Source organism: Schistocerca serialis, chromosome 9 (assembly GCF_023864345.2).
Source record: "Schistocerca serialis cubense isolate TAMUIC-IGC-003099 chromosome 9, iqSchSeri2.2, whole genome shotgun sequence".
Taxonomy (NCBI): domain Eukaryota; kingdom Metazoa; phylum Arthropoda; class Insecta; order Orthoptera; family Acrididae; genus Schistocerca; species Schistocerca serialis.
Window position 1 is genome coordinate 33106968 of NC_064646.1, and position 24407 is coordinate 33131374.

General features: G+C 39.3%; 1 protein-coding gene across 1 annotated transcript in view; it reads right to left on the reverse strand.

Annotated features, from left to right (window-relative positions):
* Nucleotides 1-200: 200 nt before the first annotated feature.
* LOC126419300 (SID1 transmembrane family member 1-like) overlaps nucleotides 201-24407 on the reverse strand; it is a 143744-nt gene continuing 119537 nt past the window's right edge. The window contains exon 16 of the mRNA XM_050086474.1: nucleotides 201-314. Coding sequence (XP_049942431.1) covers nucleotides 252-314 — 63 coding nt within the window. The 3' untranslated portion in view covers nucleotides 201-251. The remainder of the gene's footprint in view (nucleotides 315-24407) is intronic.

Here is a 24407-nt window from a genome sequence, read left to right on the forward strand (position 1 = left end):
GCATATAAACAGGATTTACATGCAGAGATTTGTCCAGCAGAAAAATATGTTCTGGCACAGTTGACATAACCTTTAAAATATAACTGTAAACACACACACACACACACACACACACACACACACACACACACACACACACACACACACACACTCTTTATTCACTAACACAATATACTGCAGACTATTATCCTCTAACAACAGTCAAATCAAAAATTCCATTTATTTCAAAAGACCATCAATCTGATAACCATTCAGAAAACAGGAATTTTGCTTCTGTGTACATCAATAAGATCATCATCCAATGTGAGGAGAACCTGGAAAGAGAAACTAAAATCGATTAAATTCTCATTTACAAAGGTATGGAGGCATACAGGTTTTTCAAACCTAGAGCCTGAGCTAAGATGTACAGTCAAGTCCACTAAAATGAAATTACTATATGATTATTACATTTTAGTTCTAATGGGTGGTTCAAATGGCATCTACAAAAATGGTGTTCTTTGAACTGAAATTATGTCTAAGTAAACTTAAACATACTAACATATTATATATTACTTTGTTATGACTAATGAATTTTGTGTAAACCAAGCAGTGAAAATTTCAAATATTTATCACACATAAAAAAATGGTAATATCGTAGATTAACACACACACACACACACACACACACACACACACACACACACAGAGAGAGAGAGAGAGAGAGAGAGAGATTATCTCGATGGCCTTAGCAATATTATTATGTCTCATGTTCTGGAAAAATCAGCAAGCTGAGATTTTAGTGCTGCATTGGCCTTCAGGCTGTGCAGATCTTTTTGTATAAATAACACAGCAAAGCACACAAGCATGCAGAGTATTAATTATCAAAACTGCACTGTCATTATCCCCAATAAACTATTAAGCCAACAGCTACCAGTGACACCCATGTTTCCACAAAGCAGTACTGGTGACAGAAATGTTCAACAACTCCAGATCCTGCATGCCCTAAAGTAATGAGCCACACAGCTCTCTGTATTTTCTACACAAAGTAAACCAATAAAAAAGAGTTCTTGGAAAACCAGCTTTACTGTTTAAATGAATTTTAAAAAAAAATGTAGATGCAATATGACTTCAGAACACTGGCTCAAAGCTGTCAAGTTTGCAGTAACCCATATTACAGACTGTAATACTGAATTATACTATTAGGGTTATTGTTTTTGTTGTCTTCAGTCCAAAGACTGATAAGATGCCACTCTCCACATAAGTCTATCCTGTGCAAGCCTCTTCACTGCTGCAACCTACATCCATCTGAACCACCTTATTGTGTTCAAGCTTTAGTCTCTCTCTACAATTTTTGTTCACTACACTTCCTCCATTACCAAATTTGCAATTCCTTGATGTCTCAGAATGTGTCCTATCGACCGATCCCTTCTCCTTCTAGTCAGATTGTGCCACAAATTCAGTTTATTCCCAATTCTATTCAGTGCCTCCTCATTAGTTATGTGATCTACCCATCAAATCTTCAGCATTCTTTTATAGAATCACATTTCAAAAGCTTCTATTCTCTTCTTGTCTAAACTGTTTATTGTCTATGTTTCAGTTCCATACAAGACTACTGTCCAGACAAATACTTCCAGAGAAGATTTCCTAAGATTTACATTTATATTTCATGTTAGCAAATTTTTCTTTTTCAGAAATGCTTTTCTTGGTATTACCAGTCTGCATTTTATATCCTCTCTCCTTCAGCCATCATACATTATTCCGCTGCCCTAGTATTAAACCTCATCTATTACTTTTAGTGTCTCTTTTCCTAATCTAATTCCCTCAGAATCACCTCATTTAAATTCACTACATTTCATTACCCTTGTTTTATTTTTGTTGACGTTCATTTTATAATCACTTCTCAAGACAGTATCCATTCTGTTCAACTGTCCTTCCCAGTCCTACAATGTTCTCGCCAAACTAAACTTTAATTTCATCTCCAAACTTTTCTTTGATTCCTTTTACTGCTTGCTCAATTTGTAGATAACACTGGGGATAGGCTACAGCCATGTCTCACTCCCTTCTCAATCACTGCTTACATTTTATGTCCTTCAGCTCATAAAACTGCAGCCTGGTTTCTGTAAAAGTTGTAAATAATATTTCACTGACTGCTTCATTGCCTTTGCCATCTGTGGGAACTCTCCCTATAATATATCCTAAACTCCTGCAAACTCCCTGGCCTCAATCTTCATTAAGTCGCTGTCCTCCATCTACCTAACCCCTTCCCTGCTCCCGCTCCAGCATAACACAGCCTTCTATTCCACCAATGCATCCACAGTCTCTTTACTTATCTCCTTTTCTAGTCCCTTCCCCACTCTCCCTCCTCCCAGCATCCCGTCTAACCTCCCGACTGCACTTAGCTGTTCTACTGTGTCCCCAACACACCCCTGTATGGTCCCACAAGCAGCACTTTACTGTCCCCCACACCTACATTTCTACCTCTCCCCCTCCCTGACCCAGTCTGCTCCTTAGCCTCAGCACCCAGACCGCTTCTCCCATCATGCGCAGTTGCTCACAGTCTGGCCACAGTAGCCAGTATGAGTAAGAGTTGTGCATGCATGACGGTGAATGTGTGTGTGTGTGTGTGTGTGTGTGTGTGTGTGTGTGTGTGTGTGTGTGTTTGTTTACTTTAAAAGAAGTCATTTTGGCTGAAAGTTCACTTATTTAGCTGTCGTTTTGTTGTGCCTACCTGCAACTCAACATCTCCTCTATATGGTGAGTGCCAATCTGTCCTGGATTTGCCATTGTTTGATAACTTAGCATTTTATTCCTGATACCTTCCAAATTTTGAAGTGTGTGGTCGAGCCAACATTGTCAAAATCTCTCTCTAAACCAACAAATGCTATAAACATAGGTTCCCCTTTCTTTAACCTATCTTCTAACACAAGTCATATGGACAATATTGCCTTGCTTGTTCCTGCCTCTCTGTGGAACCCAACCTGATCTTTCCTGGGGCTAGCCTCTACAAGATTTTCCATTCTTCTGTAAATAATTTGTGTCAATATTTTGCAATCATGCCTTATTAAAATAGTGGTTCAGTAGTTTTCATATATGCCAGCACCTGCTTTCTTTGGACTTATATCATTATCGATGAAGCCTGAGGGTATATCATCTGTCTCACATATCTTGCATACCAAGTTGAATAGTTTAGTCATGGATTGCTCTCTCAAAGATCTCAATAATTCTGAAGGAATATTGTCCACACCAGGGCCTTGTTTTGACTTAGGTCTTAGTGCTGTCAAATTATTCTCACAGTATAACGTCTCCCATCTTATCTTGATTTCTTCCTCTTCACCTTCTATAATACTGCCTTGAAGTTTGTTTCCCTAGTACAGCCCCTCTATATATTCCTTCCATCTTTCCCTTATTTGCTTAGAACTAAATTGTCATCTGAGCTCTTGATGCTCTTACAGCTGCTTCTCTGTTCTCAAAAGGTCTCTCTAATTTTCCTATATGTGGCATCTACTTTTTACCTTGTTCTGCATTTTTCTATGGCCTTACATCTGTCCTCTAGCCATTCCAGTTTAGCCACTTTGCACCTTTGTCAAGTTTATTTTTCGACACCTCTATTTCCTTTTGCCTCTTCATTTTCTTCATTTTTATATTGTCTTCTTTCATCGGTTAATCAATGTCTTCTGTGTTATTAAGGATTTCTACTAGGCCTTGTATTTTTAACTATTTGAGCCTATGCTGCCTTGGCTATATCATCTCTCAAACCTACCATTTCATCTTCTACTGCATTTTTTTCACTGCTTCAGTCAATAGTTGCACCGTGCTTCTTTTAAGGTCCTCAATCACCTCTGGTTCTCTCACACTACTCCAGGTTCCATCTCCTTGATTTCTTACCTCTTTGTTGTAAAACTTCCAAAAGACATGGTGGGTGCATGATATTGGATAGTCAACAAAAAAAAAAAAAAAAAAAATCTTTATCTACGTGTACAGGATACCAGATGGCAATTTGTCAGTATTAAATTATAAGTTGGAGGAAATAATGAATCTCTACATGAACAAACAAAGTTATATTGTGTGGTGATTTTAATATAAACTCTGAAATACATTCTCTATGTCAAACTTAGTCCAGCTGCCCACAAGAGTAACTGCAACATACTGCAGTTGAATTGATGACCTACTCACAAATACTATCTTTACCCATGCACTCTGTTTACAAAACTTGCCTAATGGGCTTTCTGACGATGAAGGCCTCTTACTTAAACAAATGAGTATACAAAAGTCTTCATTACCAAAGACAAAAAAAGTATCAAAGATACCATCAGTTTAATGTTAATTAAATACCAACTGAAGCATGAGACCTGCAAAAATATTTATAGAGAGGATTATACTGAGAGAAAAACAAAAATATTTGTTGATAATCTGTCATTATTTTAACATTGCTTTTCCTCTCAAAACACACAAAGAAAAGCTATGCAATGTATTCAAATGATGAATCACCAAGGGAATAATAAACTTTTGTGCTACCGAGAAACAACTTTACATAGAAAGCAAAAGAGTGATCCAAATTATGTAAATACTTTAATGGAAGGTTATGCAAAAGAGTGGGAATGAAGAACTGGACGTAGGTGTTTATGGATGGTTCATACAACAACACAGTAAAGGAGTTCCAGTCAGTGGCCCAATTATAAAGGGAAAAGCAGCTGCATTTAACAAACAACTTGGCAGTAGTAACTTGTTTGCAGCAAGCATTTGGTAGCTGACAGTCACCGGGGAAAGTCGCTCAGCTAACGATCTACATTTATACTCCGCAAGCCACCCAATGTTGTGTGGCGGAGGGCACTTTACGTGCCACTGTCATTACCTCCCTTTCCTGTTCCAGTCGCGTATGGTTCGCGGGAAGAACGACTGTCTGAAAGCCTCCGTGCGCGCTCTAATCTCTCTAATTTTACATTCGTGATCTCCTCAGGAGGTATAAGTAGGGGGAAGCAATATATTCGATACCTCATCCAGAAACGCACCCTCTCGAAACCTGGCGAGCAAGCTACACCGCGATGCAGAGCGCCTCTCTTGCAGAGTCTGCCACTTGAGTTTGTTAAACATCTCCGTAACGCTATCACGGTTACCAAATAACCCTGTGACGAAACGCGCCGCTCTTCTTTGGATCTTCTCTATCTCCTCCGTCAACCCAATCTGGTACGGATCCCACACTGATGAGCAATACTCAAGTATAGGTCGAACGAGTGTTTTGTAAGCCACCTTCTTTGTTGATGGACTACATTTTCTAAGGACTCTCCCAATGAATCTCAACCTGGTACCCAACTTACCAACAATTAATTTTATATGATCATTCTACTTCAAATCGTTCCGCACGCATACTCCCAGATATTTTACAGAAGTAACTGCTACCGGTGTTTGTTCCGCTATCATATAATCATACAATAAAGGATCCTTCTTTCTATGTATTCGCAATACATTACATTTGTCTATGTTAAGGGTCAGTTGCCTCTCCCTGCACCAAGTGCCTATCCGCTGCAGATCTTCCTGCATTTCGCTACAATTTTCTAATCATCATCAGCGAAAAGCCGCATGGGACTTCCGACACTATCTACTAGGTCATTTATATATATTGTGAAAAGCAATGGTCCCATAACACTCCCCTGTGGCACGCCAGAGGTTACTTTAACGTCTGTAGACGTCTCCCCATTGATAACAACATGCTGTGTTCTGTTTGCTAAAAATTCTTCAATCCAGCCACACAGCTGGTCTGATATTCCGTAGGCTCTTACTTTGTTTATCAGGCGACAGTGTGGAACTGTATCGAACGCCTTCCGGAAGTCAAGAAAAATAGCATCTACCTGGGAGCCTGTCTCTAATATTTTCTGGGTCTCATGAACAAATAAAGCGAGTTGGGTCTCACACGATCGCTGTTTCCGGAATCCATGTTGATTCCTACATAGTAGAGTCTGGGTTTCCAAAAACGACATGATACTCGAGCAAAAAACGTGTTCTAAAATACTACAACAGATCGACGTCAGAGATATAGGTCTATAGTTTTGCGCATCTGCTCGACGACCCTTCGTGAAGACTGGGACTACCTGTGCTCTTTTCCAATCATTTGGAACCTTCCGTTCCTCTAGAGACTTGCGGTACACGGCTGTTAGAAGGGGGGCAAGTTCTTTCGCGTACTCTGTGTAGAATCGAATTGGTATCCCGTCAGGTCCAGTGGACTTTCCTCTGTTGAGTGATTCCAGTTGCTTTTCTATTCCTTGGGCACTTATTTCGATGTCAGCCATTTTTTCGTTTGTGCGAGGATTTAGAGAAGGAACTGCAGTGCGGTCCTCCTCTGTGAAACAGCTTTGGAAAAATGTGTTTAGTATTTCAGCTTTATGCGTGTCATCCTCTGTTTCAATGCCATCATCATCCCGGAGTGTCTGGATATGCTGTTTCGAGCCACTTATTGATTTAACGTAAGACCAGAACTTCCTAGGATTTTCTGTCAAGTCGGTACATAGAATTTTACTTCCAAATTCACTGAACGCTTCACGCATAGCCCTCCGTACGCTAACTTTGACATCGTTTAGGTTCTGTTTGTCTGAGAGGTTTTGGCTGCGTTTAAACTTGGAGTGAAGCTCTCTTTGCTTTCGCAGTAGCTTCCTAACTTTGTTGTTGAACCACGGTGGGTTTTTCCCGTCCCTCACAGTTTTACTCGGCACGTACCTGTCTAAAACGCATTTTACAATTGCCTTAAACTTTTTCCATAAACACTCAACATTGTCAGTATCGGAACAGAAATTTTCGTTTTGATCTGTTAGGTAGACTGAAATCTGCCTTCTATTACTCTTGCTAAACAGATAAACCTTCCTCCCTTTTTTTATATTCCTATTAACTTCCATATTCAGGGATGCTGCAACGGCCTTATGATCACTGATTCCCTGTTCTGCACTTACAGAGTCGAAAAGTTCGGGTCTGTTTGTTATCAGTAGGTCCAAGATGTTATCTCCACGAGTCGGTTCTCTGTTTAATTGCTCGAGGTAATTTTCGGATAGTGCACTCAGTATAATGTCACTCGATGCTCTGTCCCTACCACCCGTCCTACACATCTGAGTGTCCCAGTCTATATCTGGTAAATTGAAATCTCCACCTAAGACTATAACATGCTGAGAAAATTTATGTGAAATGCATTCCAAATTTTCTCTCAGTTGTTCTGCCACTAATGCTGCTGAGTCGGGAGGTCGGTAAAAGGAGCCAATTATTAACCTAGCTCGGTTGTTGAGTGTAACTTCCACCCATAAAAATTCACAGGAACTATCCACTTCTATTTCACTACAGGATAAACTACTACTAACAGCGACGAACACTCCACCACCAGTTGCATGCAATCTATCCTTTCTAAACACCGTCTGTACCTTTGTAAAAATTTCGGCAGAATTTATCTCTGGCTTCAACCAGCTTTCTGTACCTATAACGATTTCGGCTTCGGTGCTTTCTATCAGCGCTTGAAGTTCCGGTACTTTACCAACGCAGCTTCGACAGTTGACAATTACAATACCGATTGCTGCTTGGTCCCCGCATGTCCCGACTTTGCCCCGCACCCGTTGAGGCTGTTGCACTTTCTGTACTTGCCCAAGGCCATCTAACCTAAAAAACCGCCCAGCCCATGCCACACAACCCCTGCTACCCGTGTAGCCGCTTGTTGCGTGTAGTGCACTCCTGACCTATCCAGCGGAACCCGAAACCCCACCACCCTATGGCGCAAGTCGAGGAATCTGCAGCCCACACGGTCGCAGAACCGTCTCAACCTCTGATTCAGACCCTCCACTCTGCTCTGTACCAAAGGTCCGCAGTCAGTCCTGTCGACGATGCTGCAGATGGGGAGCTCTGCTTTCATCCTGCTAGCGAGACTGGCAGTCTTCACCAAATCAGATAGCCGCCGGAAGCCAGAGAGGATTTCCTCGGATCCATAGCGACACACATCATTGGTGCCGACATGAGAGACCACCTGCAGATGGGTGCACCCTGTACCCTTCATGGCATCCGGAAGGACCCTTTCCACATCTGGAATGACTCCCCCCAGTATGCACACGGAGTGCACATTGGTTTTCTTCCCCTCTCTTGCTGCCATATCCCTAAGGGGCCCCATTACGCGCCTGACATTGGAGCTCCCAACTACCAGTAAGCCCACCCTCTGCGACCGCTCAGATCTTGCAGACTGAGGGGCAACCTCTGGAACAGGACAAGCAGCCATGTCAGGCCGAAGATCAGTATCAGCCTGAGACAGAGCCTGAAACCGGTTCGTCAGACAAACTGGAGAGGCCTTCCGTTCAGCCCTCCGGAATGTCTTTCGCCCCCTGCCACACCTTGAGACGACCTTCCACTCTACCACAGGTGAGGGATCAGCCTCAATGTGGGCAGTATCCCGGGCAACCACAGTCGTAGTCTGATCGGGGGATGCGTGGGACGAGCTGGCCGTCCCCGACAAACCCCCATCCGGAACCCCACAGTGATGACCATTGGCAACAGCCTCAAGCTGTGTGACCGAAGCCAACACTGCCTGAAGCTGGGAGCAAAGGGATGCCAACTCAGCCTGCATCCGAACACAGCAGTTGCAGTCCCTATCCATGCTAAAAACTGTTGTGCAAAGAACGTCTGAACTAATCTACAGAGAGCGCAAACAAATCGACACAAAATTTAAACAGTTATTAAAATACAAGATTGCCTAGTAAATGCAGTAATGCTGGTACTTGTGCACTGCTGACACACTGCTCGGCGGCGGAAGGAGACTACGCGATTTTACACTAGTCAGGTACTAAAACGCGATGCTACAACTCTCAAATACTATAATACGCCCGAAATTTATGAATTAAACAATGCAAGTACCAAAAACACGCAAAGAATTTAAGAATTAAACTATGTAACAAATGAGTGAGCTAGGAGTATACGACTTGCTGCTGCAGCTGCTTATCCAACGACGGCAGGGAGCAAACGATGAGGATGCTGATGAGTTTGTTAGCAAAATACGAAAGATAACAGAGGAAGAAGATGTAACTACTGATGCCTTGTATAATGCTAAGACTCTTTTACAACATACTTCCTTCAAAAACATTAGCTGGCAAGAACGAGAAGGAAGCTTGTGGTTACAAGCAACAGAAACAGTGCGAAATGTTAATGGGGTGTTGTAATGCAAATGGGAGTCGTAAACTACTGCTTAAGGTGATTGGAAAATCCCAACATCCACATTCTCTAAAGTCTGATGGTATACATGTACAAGCACTCTTTCTCCCACCCAATGTGACAGCCCTAATTCAGCCCATGGACCAGCAAATTTTGGAATCAATTAAGTGTCATTACCGACATTCACTTCTCGTCTCCTTGCTAAACGAAAGTGAAAACGGCTCTATCGAGACAATGCTGAAGGCCTGGAAAGCAATTAACATACATGATGTTGTTTTCCAAGCAGCCGAAGCATGGGATAAAGTGGAGAGTGCTACCATAATGAAGAGCTGGAGAAAATTGTGGCCATCCATTGATGTCGAGTTGGATCCAATATTGAGTGACAGCGATGAGCCAGTCAATTTGGAATTATTGATTATTTTGTACACTGACATGTCCTACAACTTTCCAGGAGGAGAAGAAATTGATGATGAAGATGTTACTAAGTGGCTGAATGAGGAAAACTGTGATACGGACCAAACTTTAACAGATGAAGAAATAATCAAAAGCTTGCAAGAAAGTAATGATGAAAGTGATGAAGAAGAGGACACAGGAGGAGAGAGCATAAAGATTTCTCACATTGCTGGTGCTGAAGCTTCTGAGGTCTTCCTGGAGTACATTACGCAACGAGCAGATACATGCAGTACTGATGTAATGCTTGTAAAGAAGTAGCGTGATAAAGAATGCCACCATCGCATATCATCATTGTGACAGTTAAAAACTAGAGACATGTTTCTTAGTGAGTGATATGACTGTATAACTATGTACAGTATGCATTCAAGGACTAAGTTTTCTTTGAAAATTAATGTATTTTTGGATTTAATAAAGTATATCCTCTGTGTTTTAAAATTGTATCCTTCGGTTTAATAAAGTACGGTACACTATATCCCCTAAGTTTTCAAAATAAATAAAAAACAAAATAAATCAATAAAATAAATTTCGGACACTCAATAATCCAGCACTTCCGCTAATCCAGCACCCACGTGTACCAGGAATGGCTGGATTAGCGAGAGTCTAGTGTATTGTCAACTAGATGAAGCAAAAAATTTCATATGCAAAATAGATGAGAGAACTATTTAACTCAAATTTGTCAAAGATAGCTGAAAATCTAGTGTGAAGAACCACTATACCAGCAGAATCATACAAACTTGTTTTTCCAATATAATTGCGTAGGCTTCTGCGGCCAGAGTCAGTTGACATAAAAGTTTTCTGGGTATGGTAACGCGTCATAATGTAAAAAACTACTGCTGCTGGAGAAAAACCAACGTTTCGGCCACGATTGCAGCGGCCTTCTTCTGGGTCTAATGACCCAGACACAGAAGACAGGTCAATTTTCCTGTCCCCAGTAACTAAACAAGAGCTATTGAAAATTGTAAGAGCCAAAAAAATCATCATACTCATTAGTTAATATAAGATCTTTCTGTGAGAGTTGTAATAACCCTGCGTAATATGCAAAGGATGTTCTCCACAAGGACTAAAGGTTTCAAAGGTAAAGGTCAACCACTACGTAAACAATTATCATCCTATTTCCATAATCTCAGTTATATTTAACATAATTAAGAAAGTCATACACACTCAAATAACAGCATTTCTCAGTAAAACTGAATCACTGACCAAACACAAGTTTGGAGACTGTTAATGATGCACTTTTCAGTTTTGCTGACTGAATTCTTAAAGTCTTCAACCAAAAGGAGCTTTCCTCTGGACTTTTTGTTAACTTAGAAATATTTGGAGGCAACATCTGAGATTGGCACGGGAGCTTTGATTCCCTTAGAAGCCAAGAGGAAGAAGAAGAACTTTCTAGTATCTGAGTAAGTCTTGTGATCTCATTAATTGCTCAATGTTGCTTCAGAATTTAGAATCCTATGGCATTAGAGGTACAGCAAATTGGTGGTTTAAATCTTATCTCAACAACCAAAAGCATATTATTGAAAACATAAGTGTTGAATCTAAAATAATAATAATAACAATAACAATAATAATAATAATAATAATAATAATAATAATAAGAAGAAGAAGTCAAGGGAAAACACACTAAACAAGAAGATTACATATTGGATAACCACAGCGACTGCATAGAAGCGATGGAAAAAACAGATGCCTATAAATATCTAGGATACAGACAAAAAATAGGAATAGATAATACAAATATTAAAGAAGAACTAAAAGAAAAATATAGACAAAGACTAACAAAAATACTGAAAACAGAATTGACAGCAAGAAACAAGACAAAAGCTATAAATACTTATGCTATACCAATATTGACCTATTCATCTGGAGTAGTGAAATGGAGTAACACAGAACTAGAAGCACTCAATACACTTACACGATCACAATGCCACAAATATAGAATACATCACATACATTCAGCAACTGAAAGATTCACATTAAGCAGAAAGGAAGGAGGAAGGGGATTTATCGACATTAAAAACCTACATTATGGACAGGTAGACAATTTAAGAAAAGTTTTTCTAGAACGAGCAGAAACTAGCAAAATACACAAAGCAATCACTCATATAAATACATCGGCTACACCACTGCAATTTCATAACCACTTCTACAACCCTTTAGATCACATAACATCAACAGATACGAAGAAAGTAAATTGGAAAAAGAAAACACTACATGGCAAGCACCCGTATCATCTAACACAGCCACACATCGATCAAGATGCATCCAACACATGGCTAAGAAAAGGCAATATATACAGTGAGATGGAAGGATTCATGATTGCAATACAGGATCAAACAATAAACACCATATATTACAGCAAGCATATTATTAAAGATCCCAATACCACAACAGATAAATGCAGACTTTGCAAACAACAAATAGAAACAGTAGATCACATCACAAGCAGATGTACAATACTAGAAAATACAGAATACACCACAAGACATGACAATGTAGCAAAAATAATACATCAACAACTTGCCATACAACATAAACTAATAAAACAACACATTCCCACATACAAGTATGCACCACAAAATGTACTGGAGAATGATGAATACAAATTATACTGGAACAGAACCATTATAACTGATAAAACAACACCACATAACAAACCTGACATCATACTCACCCATAAAAAAAAGAAATTAACACAACTAATCGAAATATCCATACCCAATACAACAAATATACAGAAGATAACAGGAGAAAAAACTGAAAAATACATCCAGCTGGCTGAGGAAGTCAAGGACATGTGGATGAAGTCTGCAGGATGAAGTTGACATTATACCAATTATACTATCAACTACATGAGTCATACCACATAATATCCACCAGTACATCAACGCAATACAGCTACATCCAAACGTATATATACAACTACAGAAATCTGTAATTATTGATAAATGTTCAATTACCTGAAAGTTCCTAAATGCAATGTAACATATACTATACAGTTAAAAGGAAGTCACGCTTGATCAAGGTCCGTGTCACTTTCCATTTTTAACCAGACATAATGTCTGAGAAAGGAAAGAAATAATAATAATAAACTGCTGAGGAGAAAGAAAACTTGGAATTCACCTAATACAAGCCTAGAAGAATTTCAGATTGACCACGTAGCTGTATCTTTTAACAATAAAAAAGAAATCCTGAATGTACATGTTAAAAAGGGTGCAAAAATTGAAACAGATCACTATCTAACCACAACAAAAATAAAATTTATTCTACAAATAAGGACTCCAAGACAAGGACACAGGATTCACAAAATAGATACAGAAACTTTGAAAGTGAAAAAACATAAAATTTCAGGAACAATTAAATATACTCAGAAGACTGGGAAGAGATTAAAACAAAAATAAGCCAAAACAGCCTTTGAAACAGCACCACTCAAAAGACACAAAAAGGTGGAATGAACAGTGTGAAGAAACATTAATATTTAGAGAACAAGCATGACAAAAATGGTACTTCACAAAAAGAAGTGAAGACTTTATCAGCATTAAACAACAAAAGTCTCAGCATAAAAAAACAATAGGACCTGTCAAAAGGAAGTATGAAAGAAACCAGCTGTTACTAACTGTAGACGATTTCCAAAAGAACAATACTAGGAACTCCTATAAAACTTTTAAACAAAGCCTCTAAATGTACCAACCACCTACCTTGCACATCAAGAATGAAGATAGAAAATTAACTCTAAGCACCAAGAAAACTGAGAAATATTAGCAAGCTATTTCAACAAACTGTAAAATTGTGAGGAACTCTCCAGAACAAAGTCCAGGATACCCTTACACAAACTTAGAAAAATAACAGGTGTGGGAACAGCTGGAAAGCTACATGGAGCCTTTCAAAAAATCTGGGAAACAGAAGTTATACCAGAAGATCAGAAAACAGCATTAATTCACCCAATCCACAAAAAGGAAATAAAACTGACCACATTATAGAAGAAAATCCCTCCTTCCAGCAACTTACGAAATTCTTTCTAACGTATTACTAAATAGGCTGGATAGCCAACTGGATCAGCAGTGAGGAGAGTACCAAGGAGGGTTTAGAAAAGGAGGATCCCATGTGGAACAAATTTTAAATCTGGAATTCATAATAAGGTAAAGAAGAATGAGATCCAAAAGCATTTATATAACATTTATAGACTTCAAGAAAACATACAATTCAATTGACAGAAAAACATTATTCGACAGCTTAAAGGAGTTTGGATCTGACAACAAATCAGTGGTAATCATAAAAAACACACTAACAAATACAAAATGCTAAATTTACTATTTACGTGAAACCTGTAAGGTTTTTGTGATCAAAATTGGCGTTAGCCAGGGACATGGACTGTCCCCACTGCTGTTAAATTGTGTGCTAGAAAACGTAATCAGGGAATGGAGGAAAATAACAGAAGAAGAAGAAGAAGAAGAATCACAATTGGGGAAAAAGGGGATAATCTGAGTTCTGATTGTCTGGCTTTTGCAGATGATCTTGCCATCTTTGCTGAATCTACATGCAACAATGCAGATAAATCTCCTACAAGAAACAGCTTCAAAATCAGGCCTACATGTATCTTTTGAGAAAACAGAGTATATGACAGATGTGAGGGAGGCACTGAAATATATGGAAGCTGATTACCGCAGAATAAAAAAGGCTACAAAATTTAAATATCTAGGTCAAATAATACAACCAAAAACTTTAGACAAAGAAGCCTACCTAGCAAGGGCAAACAAAAAGGGGGTGGCTTTTCAGCTAACAAAAACCCTGTATAACAAGAACTCTATCTCCATAAATGCAAAACTTCGGCACTTCAATACTGTTATTAAACCAGAATGCCTTTATGCATCTGAATGCCTTTCATTAAATACAGCCAAGCAATCATGTGAAACAGAAAAGAAGGAAAGGAAAATAATCAGGAAAATCTTGAGACCAAAATATGAGAATGGAAAATGGAAACTAAGAAGTTTATGAAAAAATGAGCAAATATCAGTTACAACAAGGAAGAGAAAAATCTGCATTCTATGGATACTTAAAAAGGCAAGATGAAAACAGGATGACAAAACAAATTTTTAACTTCTTTGACAGAAACTCCAAAACATCAGTGACAGGGATAAAAGAAGTTAAAGCAGACTTGAGGGAAATGGAAATAATGCAGGGTGATATAGGAGAAAGAGAAAAGCTCAGAGCAAAAGTAAAAGGTTTCAAGGGCTTCCAGGAGAAAACAAAGAAACAGCCAGGTGCAATATGGACTGAAGAAAGAAGAGAAAAACATAGGGAAAGAATGACATGTCTTCTTTGTGGTATGTAGCCATCTGTTTTTTCCTAAATTGTAGATATCCCTACTAGGTGTTTCCATTGTTTAGTAATAGTAATAATTCTGACAATTCCTGGTAAACTGTCGTGTCCACAAGGCTTAACAACGGACCCTCTCCCCTTCATACTCTATATCAATGACCTTCTCTTTAGCCTCCAAGATAAATTTCCTGTGTTGTTTGCAGACGACACAAAATGGCTCTTCCAATCTTATTTGGCTCTGCAAGTGAAACATGAGATTAACGACACTACTAAAAGACTCCTTGACTGCACAAGACTAACATCTAGTCTCAGTCCAGTTAAAATTACTTTGTGATCGATGTTTCATTGAATCGCGTGGTATGGGCTGGGTGACAGCCAATGACAGTTGTTTCTCAGGCTCCAAGTGTTCTCTCTGTTGCCTGTTCTGTGGATATAAGCCTTGCGGGGATTGGGAGGGGGCCAGGCCACAAGGATAGGATGGGAGGTGAGGTGAGAGGAATTGGTGCTAAGATACAATGATTTTCTGCATGTTCTGTTGCACCACTATAACGTGTCAGATTCATAATCATCATCAAGCAATCTTTCACAAACTATTTGGTTAAAAACTTCAATTATTTTGTATCTTATAGTCTCATAGCTTGTCTTCAGTGGTCACAATTATTACAATGTTTTGAAATTAAGAAACCTACAACAGTTAATTCAGTCATCTTGCAGTAAAAAATGTGGTCATTTGATACTTTGTGTTGAGATGGTACATTGTGATAATTTTGATGATAAACTTTAAACCAGATGCGGTCATGTCTGTCCATCCTGTTGTGACATTAAGAGCAGGTGTGATCAAGCCGGAGTGGAGGTCGAGCTGGACCATATGAGACTTGGGGTGTCATCAACACACGGTGACACAATTTCAGCCACAGTGATGGTGGACACTGCAAGTATGGGAATTTTAGACTGCTGGTCAGGTAAGCACATGTTCTGGCCACATGGTTGGGAAAACCCAGGCTTCTGGCAGTTGGAATGAAACATGGAGGAGTGACAACCATGGCTTGATTGAGGGTCCACAATAAAATAGTAAATAATACTAAATTCAAACACGAACCCAACTACTTACAAAGAAGCCACTAACATGCTTACAAGGACAAAATTAAGATAAGCACACAAGTGAAAACCCGCCCTCAATACAAAGTTCTGTTTTTAAAATATTTCATGCTGAACATTTTATGCCTACAGTGAATTTTTAAAATTAACCCTTTTGTTGCTGTGGACATGTATATACATCCTGCTATGACATTTCCCAGGTGCTGAGGATGCGTATACATGTGTTGCTCATGTTTCCTTAGGGACATTTGTATGCTTCCTGAACCACCGACCTCTCACTGTTGCAGACGAGTTACTTCTGTACCTTGGTGAATAAAAACATTTTGAGTACTTATCACACAATGTATGTGTCTCATTGCAGGCCGTCATTTGCGAGATGTAACAGTTGTTACGATCATATGATTCACGATGTGCAAGGATAGGGATGGGAGTGTTGCGCACGATTTTCCATTGGTACAAAACCCAATAACTTGAGAACAAAATGAGATGTCATTCTGCTCTTAATTTTAAATAAAATTTCTATATCTTATCTGCATTACATGTGCTACAATGTATGAGCTAAAATCAATCATAAGCAAAGTTTACGCAACACGTTTCGACATCTGCAAACTCTTTAAAATTGCTTGACACCTTTTACTTAATTTGATGCAGGGCAGTAAGTATGATGAATAATGAAAAGAAATTCAGATCTTTATCGAGTGAATATATCAGACTGCAAGCTATGCAAAAAAAACAAATTTTTTCACCTAATAGATTTCAAAAAATCGGATAATAAGAATTTCATATCAGCCAGAACACATCTCTCAGCACAAGCAGCAGCATTTGGTGAGCAGCATTTACATGAGTAGCGCTCAGCACGGAACGCAGAGAGCATGTCTGAAGCAGCAAAAAGGTTAATATCTTGACAAAGCAATTTTTATGAATGAAGTCTCTACAGACAGGCCTCACGGAATACTACTGGACTGTTTATAATTATTACTAATATAACAATGGAATATTTATTTGGACAAAATCATTTTTTGTGAACAAACTATTTAAGCTAGAGAAAAACTAAGAACAGCACTATAAATCTGAGGAAATTTACAAGCAAATCTTTATGTGACACATGTATTTAACATTAAATTTATAGTTTAAGTATGTTGAGAACGTCTGAAGTGTGTGCGCTTGACTTGCACCAATGTGAGGGTTTAAATAGCGGTGACCATCTTTACGTGGGGATTTTTGCTCTTGGGTTGGTATTTGTTTAGCAGTTGGGCTTGAGATCTTTTCTAAGTGTTTAGTAGTGATATTCGCAAGTGTCACTGGCCAATACTCTGAACTGTCTTCAATGTAGGGACTTTGAATATTTCATGTAGGCAGTCTTGTCTGACGCTAAAAACTTTACTGTGGTTACTTTTGCAAGTGATCTGTACTTAACACTTAGTTAGTTTGCAACCAAACTTTAACTTTAGACTTGTGCTAAACAAACTTTGATTATTTTTCCATGATTTATCTGGAAGTTTACGCCAACATGAGAAACTGTTCCATTTCACTTAAATCCCTGCTCAGATAAATATTATTTCACTGATGAACAACTGAATCAGTGAGTCAAGAAACCACTTCAGTCACAAAAATGTGAAAAATCATTTTTGATGAAAAGATGCTTCGAAAGGCACGATGTGTGTTGAGTGCAAGAACCACACTAGTCTGTTGAGTATATCTCTAGATACAGGTTGTCTTTTTCTTATGCTGAGCGCAAAAATGACGTGAGTCAGTGACTGACGTGGTTTCTGCTCCCATCGCTAGATCTCATGACCAGTCTTGCCCCTTTTACCAAGCATGCACTATGTGTTTACCAGCCTAAACAGCTGCTCTTATTGAAGTCTTTGTTTTGTTGATTGTTTTCAATGTGTTCCAAGTTTGTGCTTAACGTTCCCTGTTCCATGTTCAATATGAATGTGAGTATCACAAACAATAAAAGTGATCATGATACTGCTCCTAAGAAGAGGAGGAAAAATGAAGAAAAACATTGAAGAAACATCATTAGAACCTCTAAAGTTTGTGTGGTTGAACACATCAACTGGAAAGGGAGTCTCATCCCATCTACAACAACAGGTGCTACTTGTAACTGTAAATTAGAATGCTTTATTAAGTTTAGTGATGATGAAAAATCTGAATTTGTTGCTAATTTGAATCAGTTGAAATCAAAAGATGAGCAAGATATTTTCTTACAACAACTGATTGAGAAACATGCCATTAAGCACCGTAGGCCTCGTTCTGAACAGCCTAGAGAAACATCAGCCAGTTTTGAATATTTCTTACAACACAGAGGAGAAAGGAAAAGGGTATGTAATAAAGCTTTTATTTCGTTCTACGGCATTACTAAGGCCAGGGTTCGAAGGCTTACTAATCTCCTAATAGGGGGTAGGTCACCTCAAGATAAAAGAGGTAAAAATCTCAAGAAGAACACAATTTCTGCCAAAGTTTGTTCTAAAATACATGAGCATATTTCATCATTACCCAGCAAGATTACCCACTATGGTACCAAAGATATCAGTTATCTTGATGCCCGCCTTGATGTTAAAAAAATAAATTCCTTGTTTAAAGAAAATTTGGATGTAAAATATGAGTTTTATCTTACATATTTCCATGACAACTTTTCATTACGGTTCGGATGTCTGCAGGTAGATACCTGCATAAAATGTGAAGAACTTGATGTAAAAACCAAGAGCGCCTCTATTGGTGATGCAGCTAAAAGGGCTGCTCTTGCTGAACTTACTATCCACAAAAGAAGAGCCAAGAAATTTGACAATAAACCTCAATGCGTCACCAAGTTATGTGCAGAATGTGAAGACACAGTCGCACTTTCATTTGATTTTATGCAAAATTTCCCCCTTCCAGTGGTCCCAGTTCAGGATATATTTTACTCGAGGCAACTTTGGGTGAACTGTTTTGGGATAAAAAACCTAAAAACTATGAAATCTGAATATTCCTGTACCACAAAGAGTAACCCACAAAGGGGCCAATGAGTTATGCAACATGCTACTGAAATACAATGGAACTAATATTTCATCAAATGTTAAAAACCTGTATTTCTTTTCCTATGGCACCTGCGGGCAGAATCAGAATCACTCCATGACAAGATTCTGCCTTGCTCTTGCAGATACATGACATTTTGAGCAAATTTTTCATTACTTTCTGGTTCGAGGGCATTCATATCTTCCAAACGATTGAGATTTTGGTACTATTAAGAGGATGATACGTAAAAATGATCAGATATATACACCTGATGAATATGAAGAGTTGTGTGCTCAGTACAGTAACAACTTTCACATCGCCAAGCTACTCACCACTGACGTAAGAGATTTTGATGGTTGGTGGAACGAATATTACACAAAAATCCCATTAGCCAGAGAATGTCAAGGGAGAAGTGTGCCAAAAGAAGCAAAATTCAAGTTTGCTACCACTTGATATACAGAGTTGTGCTATAACTCTAAGGAAAAAGGGGTAATCACAGCATACACTACCACTGATGGATTACAAAAGCACAGCTATCAGCTGCTGAATCCTGTTTCCCGGATGTAGATATTGATTTCCCTTCAAGTAATGCAGCCTACCCATTAGGGAAAGTTCCAATCAACATCAAGAAAATGGAAGATATCAAGAAGATGATAATTCATACTCCTGAAAACTTCAAAGATTTTTATGATGAACTATTTACCTGGCCAACGACTGAACATGACAATGATACAATGGTTGAGAATGATCTATTTTAAGAGAATTTTACTTTGTTATATTCCTGTTTTCCGATAACTTTGCAATATTGTAACTTCATTTTTGATGTAATATGAACAAATATACACTTTAAATGAAGGATTACCTTTTTCCCAAGTTCTAAGTTTTCAACTGTCTGTAAAAACCAGTTGAGTGCAAAAACAGCATAAGTCCGGATCAAATTTTAAATTTTCATGAGTCTAATTTATGTCAAAATTAGGAAATTTTTGCATGACAGCAACATAAATCGATGTTATGACAGAGGAAAAAAATTTGATAACTTGGAGGAGTTATGACATTTTTTCTCTCCCCTGAAAATTTTGCAATTTGTGACTGAAGCGGTTTCTGTACTCACTGATTCAATTATACGTGCCACAAATGTTACTTTGGTTGAAATGAACTAAGTTTTGTTAAAAATTTAAAAAATTCTATGAATAGGGAACATTATTTTCACAGCAAATTCCTGTCTGCATTTATTTGAACTATTTGACTGGATTTATTTTGGGTTAATGCAATAGATCCATTGGTTGGCCTCTAGACTGTAGCACAGCCAACACTTAAAAATCCAACCACATATTTCAGATGCCCTCTATACAGTGATTTTCTGATTTACAATTTTATTACTCATGCAGCTGCATGTGGTGGCTCACAAGCTATTGACTGAACAATTATTTTGTGAAAGAAACAAGTTTTAGCTTCTCTATCTCCATTTATTATCTGTATAGTTGCACACGGTTTGCCTCATCTGAGGAAATCATCTCAATTATTACCCATCACACTGCAGTGTTCAGTGGCTACCAGGCCATATGTTACTGTTCACAAAATGCTGCCACCATACCAAAATCTTTTTTAAGCACAGAAGGACAACCATATATCACTACAGTGTGCAGAAAATGTAATTTACAGTTGTGGTACACCATTTGGCACCACAGTCAAAATTGTACCTGGGTGCACTATGCTGATTTCATTTGTGTTTTAAGTGTTTCTGTTTCTTATGCAATTTCTGACATCAGTCACATCCATAATCTCAGTTGGCATTACAGTTACAGTGTACTGTGACAAGATTAAATGAAACACAGTTGTCTGTGTGCCATACCAGTTTAAGAGTAAAGCACTGGAGTGGCAATGAAAAAGTTGAGAGTTCAAACGCACATCCAAACTTTCCTTAAGCTTATTCATTATTTTTGTCTAATAAAACTACATTTTGTAATAATGTGGTCATAAATTTAATGGTTCCCATTTTAGTTAGTATTAATCCTTCTATCAATTAAGCAAACTAAATGCTTTGTTACTTTATTTCTACAATCTGATGTCATATTTCCAACTACTATTTCAGAAAGGTACATTGCCGAATTGGCAACACTTCGCTGTCAGCTCCAGGCTGTGATGGCTTACACAGCTTGAAGCTGCAGTGGATGCTGTGGGTCGGCTGTGGGGATCCAACGGATGTCCAGTATGACAAGTCCTCCAATCGGTACTCACTGGTGGCCAGCCCACTTACTGCTCGCACTGAGGTTGACCTCTCGCCTGGAGAAGAGTGGGTAGTCACCTCGAGGTGTAGCCAGCAGTGAAAGAGTTCCCAGGGGGGCCACATGTAATGCCTCCCTGGTTAGTCTAAGAAATAGGTTCCAGGTGCTGGCTGTGGCTGACACTGTCAGTGAACCAGATGTAATTGCTTGTCGTGTTTCAGAGGAAACCTCTCAGCCTGCAAGATCTGGGCAATCACAGAGGCCTGCCAAGAAGGGGAAGAAAGCCAATGTGCACTCCGTGTGCATAACAGGTGTAGTCATTCCAGACATGGAACTGAACCTTCTGGATGCCATGAAGAGCACATGTTGCAGCCAACTGCACATGGTGGCTCACATCGGTACCAATGATGTGTGACACTTTGGATCAGAAGAGATTCTCTTTGGTTTCGAGCAGCTAACAGAAGTGGTAAAGGCTGCCAGTCTTGCTTGTGAGATGAAAGCAGAGCTCACCATTTGCAGCACAGAGCTGATTGGACATTTTGAATCAGAGGCTCACATGGTTCTGGGACCATTAGGCTTCTGGTTTCTTGACTTGTGCCGTAGGGTGGTTGGGTTTCGTATACTGCTGAATAGATGAGTCCACTACATGTAGGAGGTAGCTAAACGGGTAGCAGGGGCTGTGTGGAATGGAATGGGCAGTTTCTCAGGTTAGAGGGTCTTGGGGAAACACAAAAAAGGCTTCAGCCTCAAAGGGTGCACGCTGAACACAGGAAGAAAGTAGGTACAGGTGCCACCGGTGTAACAGTTGTAAACTGTTGTAGCTGTGTTGGGAAAGTACCAGAGCACCAAGTGCTAATAGAAAGCATTGATGCTCAAATCGTTATAGGCACTGAAAGCTGGCTAAAGCCATAGATAAGTTCAGCCAAAATTTTGAAGAGAATCTAACGGTGTTCTGGAAGGACAGGCTAAACACAGTTGGTGGTGGCGTGTTTGTTGCTGCTAGAAGTAGTTTATGTCACAAAATTGAAGTAGATGGTTCCTATGAGTTAGTATGGGCAGAGATCATTCTTGACAACTGGAATAAAATAATAATTGAAACTTTTACCAACCTCCCAATTCAGATGATACAATTGCTGAAAGGTTCATAGAAAACTTGAGTTTAATTTCAAACACTTACCTGACTCATACGATTATAGTTGGTGGTGACTTTAATTTACCCTTGATATGTTGGCAAAAATATATGTTTAAATGTGGAGGTATGCATAAAATATCATCTGAAATTGTGCCAAATGTATCCTCTGAAAATTAATCAAGTAGTTAATTCACGAGCCCACGCGAATAGTAAACAGATGTGAAAACACACTTGACCCCTCAGCAACAAATAATCCTGATCTAATAACAAGCATCGAAATGGATACAGGGATTAGTGAACACAGAGTTGTCGTAGGGACACTGGATATTGCACCCCCAAATCCTCCAAAAGCAAGCGAAAAATATACATATTCAAAAAAGCAGATAAAAATTAGCTTGATCCCTTCCTGAAAGACAATCTCCACTCCTTCCAAATTAACAATATAAATGTAGACCAGATGTAGCATGAATCCAAAGAAATAGTGTTGGCAGCAATTGAGAGATTTACACAAAATAAACTGACCAACGGCAGAGCTGACCCTTCTTGGTACACAATACAAGTCAGAACACTCTTACAGAAACAACGAAAAAAATGTGCCAAATTTAAACGGACGCAAAATCTCCAAGACTGGCGATCTTTTACAGAAGCTTGAAATTTAGCCCAGGCATCAATGCGAGATGCTTGTAATAGTTTCCGCAACTATACTACATCTCAAAACCTGGCAGAAAGTCCAAAGAGATTCTGGTTGTATGTGAAGTATACTTGTGGCAATACACAATCAATGCCTTCTCTGTGTGATAGCAATGGAAAACACTATGTGATAGAAAGTATCCACACACATGGCTGAAAATGACTTACAAGTTGGTGGCACCCTCCATTGGTAATGCTGAAATTCAATATGGTGTTGACCCACCCTTAGCCTTGATGACAGCTTCCACTCTCGCAGGCATACGTTCAGTCAGATGCTGGAAGGTTTCTCGTGGAATGGAACCCCTTTCTTCATGGAGTACTGCGCTAAGGAGAGGTATTGATGTCGGTCAGTGAGGTCTGGCTCAAAGTCGGTGTTCCAAAACAACCTAAAAGTGTTCTATAGGATTCAGGCAAGGACTGAGTGCAAGCCAGTCCATTATAGGGATGTTATTGTCATGTAACTACTCTGCCACAGGCCGTGCATTGTGAACAGGTGATCGATTGTTTGAAAGATGCAATAGCTATCCCCTAATTGCTCTTCAACAGTGGGAAGCAAGATGGTGCTTAAAATATCAATGTAGGCTCGTGCTGTGATAGTGCTATGCAAAACAACAAGGGGTGCAAGCCCCCTCCATGAAAAACACGACCAATCCATAACACCACTGCCTCCGAATTTTACTGTTGGCACTATCACGCTGGCAGATGGTGTTCACCGGGCATTCGCCATACCCACACTCTGCAATTGGATCGCCACATTGTGTACTGTGATTCGTCGCACCAAACAACGTTTTTCTACTGTTCAGTCATTCAATGTTTATGCTCCTTACACCAAGCGAAGTGTCGTTTGGCATTTACTGGCGTGATGTGTGGCTTGTGAGCAGCCGCTCGACCATGAAATCCAAGTTTTCTCACCTCCCACCTAACTGTCATAGTATTTGCAGTGGGTCCTGTTGCAGTTCGGAATTCCTGTGTGATGGTCTGGATATATGTCTGCCTATTATACATTGCAACTGTCTTCAACTGTCGGCGGTCTCTGTCAGTCAACAGACAAGGCCGGCCTGTACGCTTTTGTGCTGTATGTGTCCCTTCACGCTTCCACTTCACTGTCTCATCAGAAACAGTGGACCTAGGGATGTGGAAATCTCTCATACAGATATATGACACATGTGACACCCAATCACCTGACCATGTTCGAAGTCCGTGAATTCCGCGGAGTGCTCCATTCTGCTCTCTGATGATGTCTAATGACTACTGTGGTCGCTGATATGGAGTACCTGGCAGTAGGTGGCAGCACAATGCACCTAATATGAAAAACATATGTTTTTGGAGGTCTCATGCAACCAAACAGTTGCATG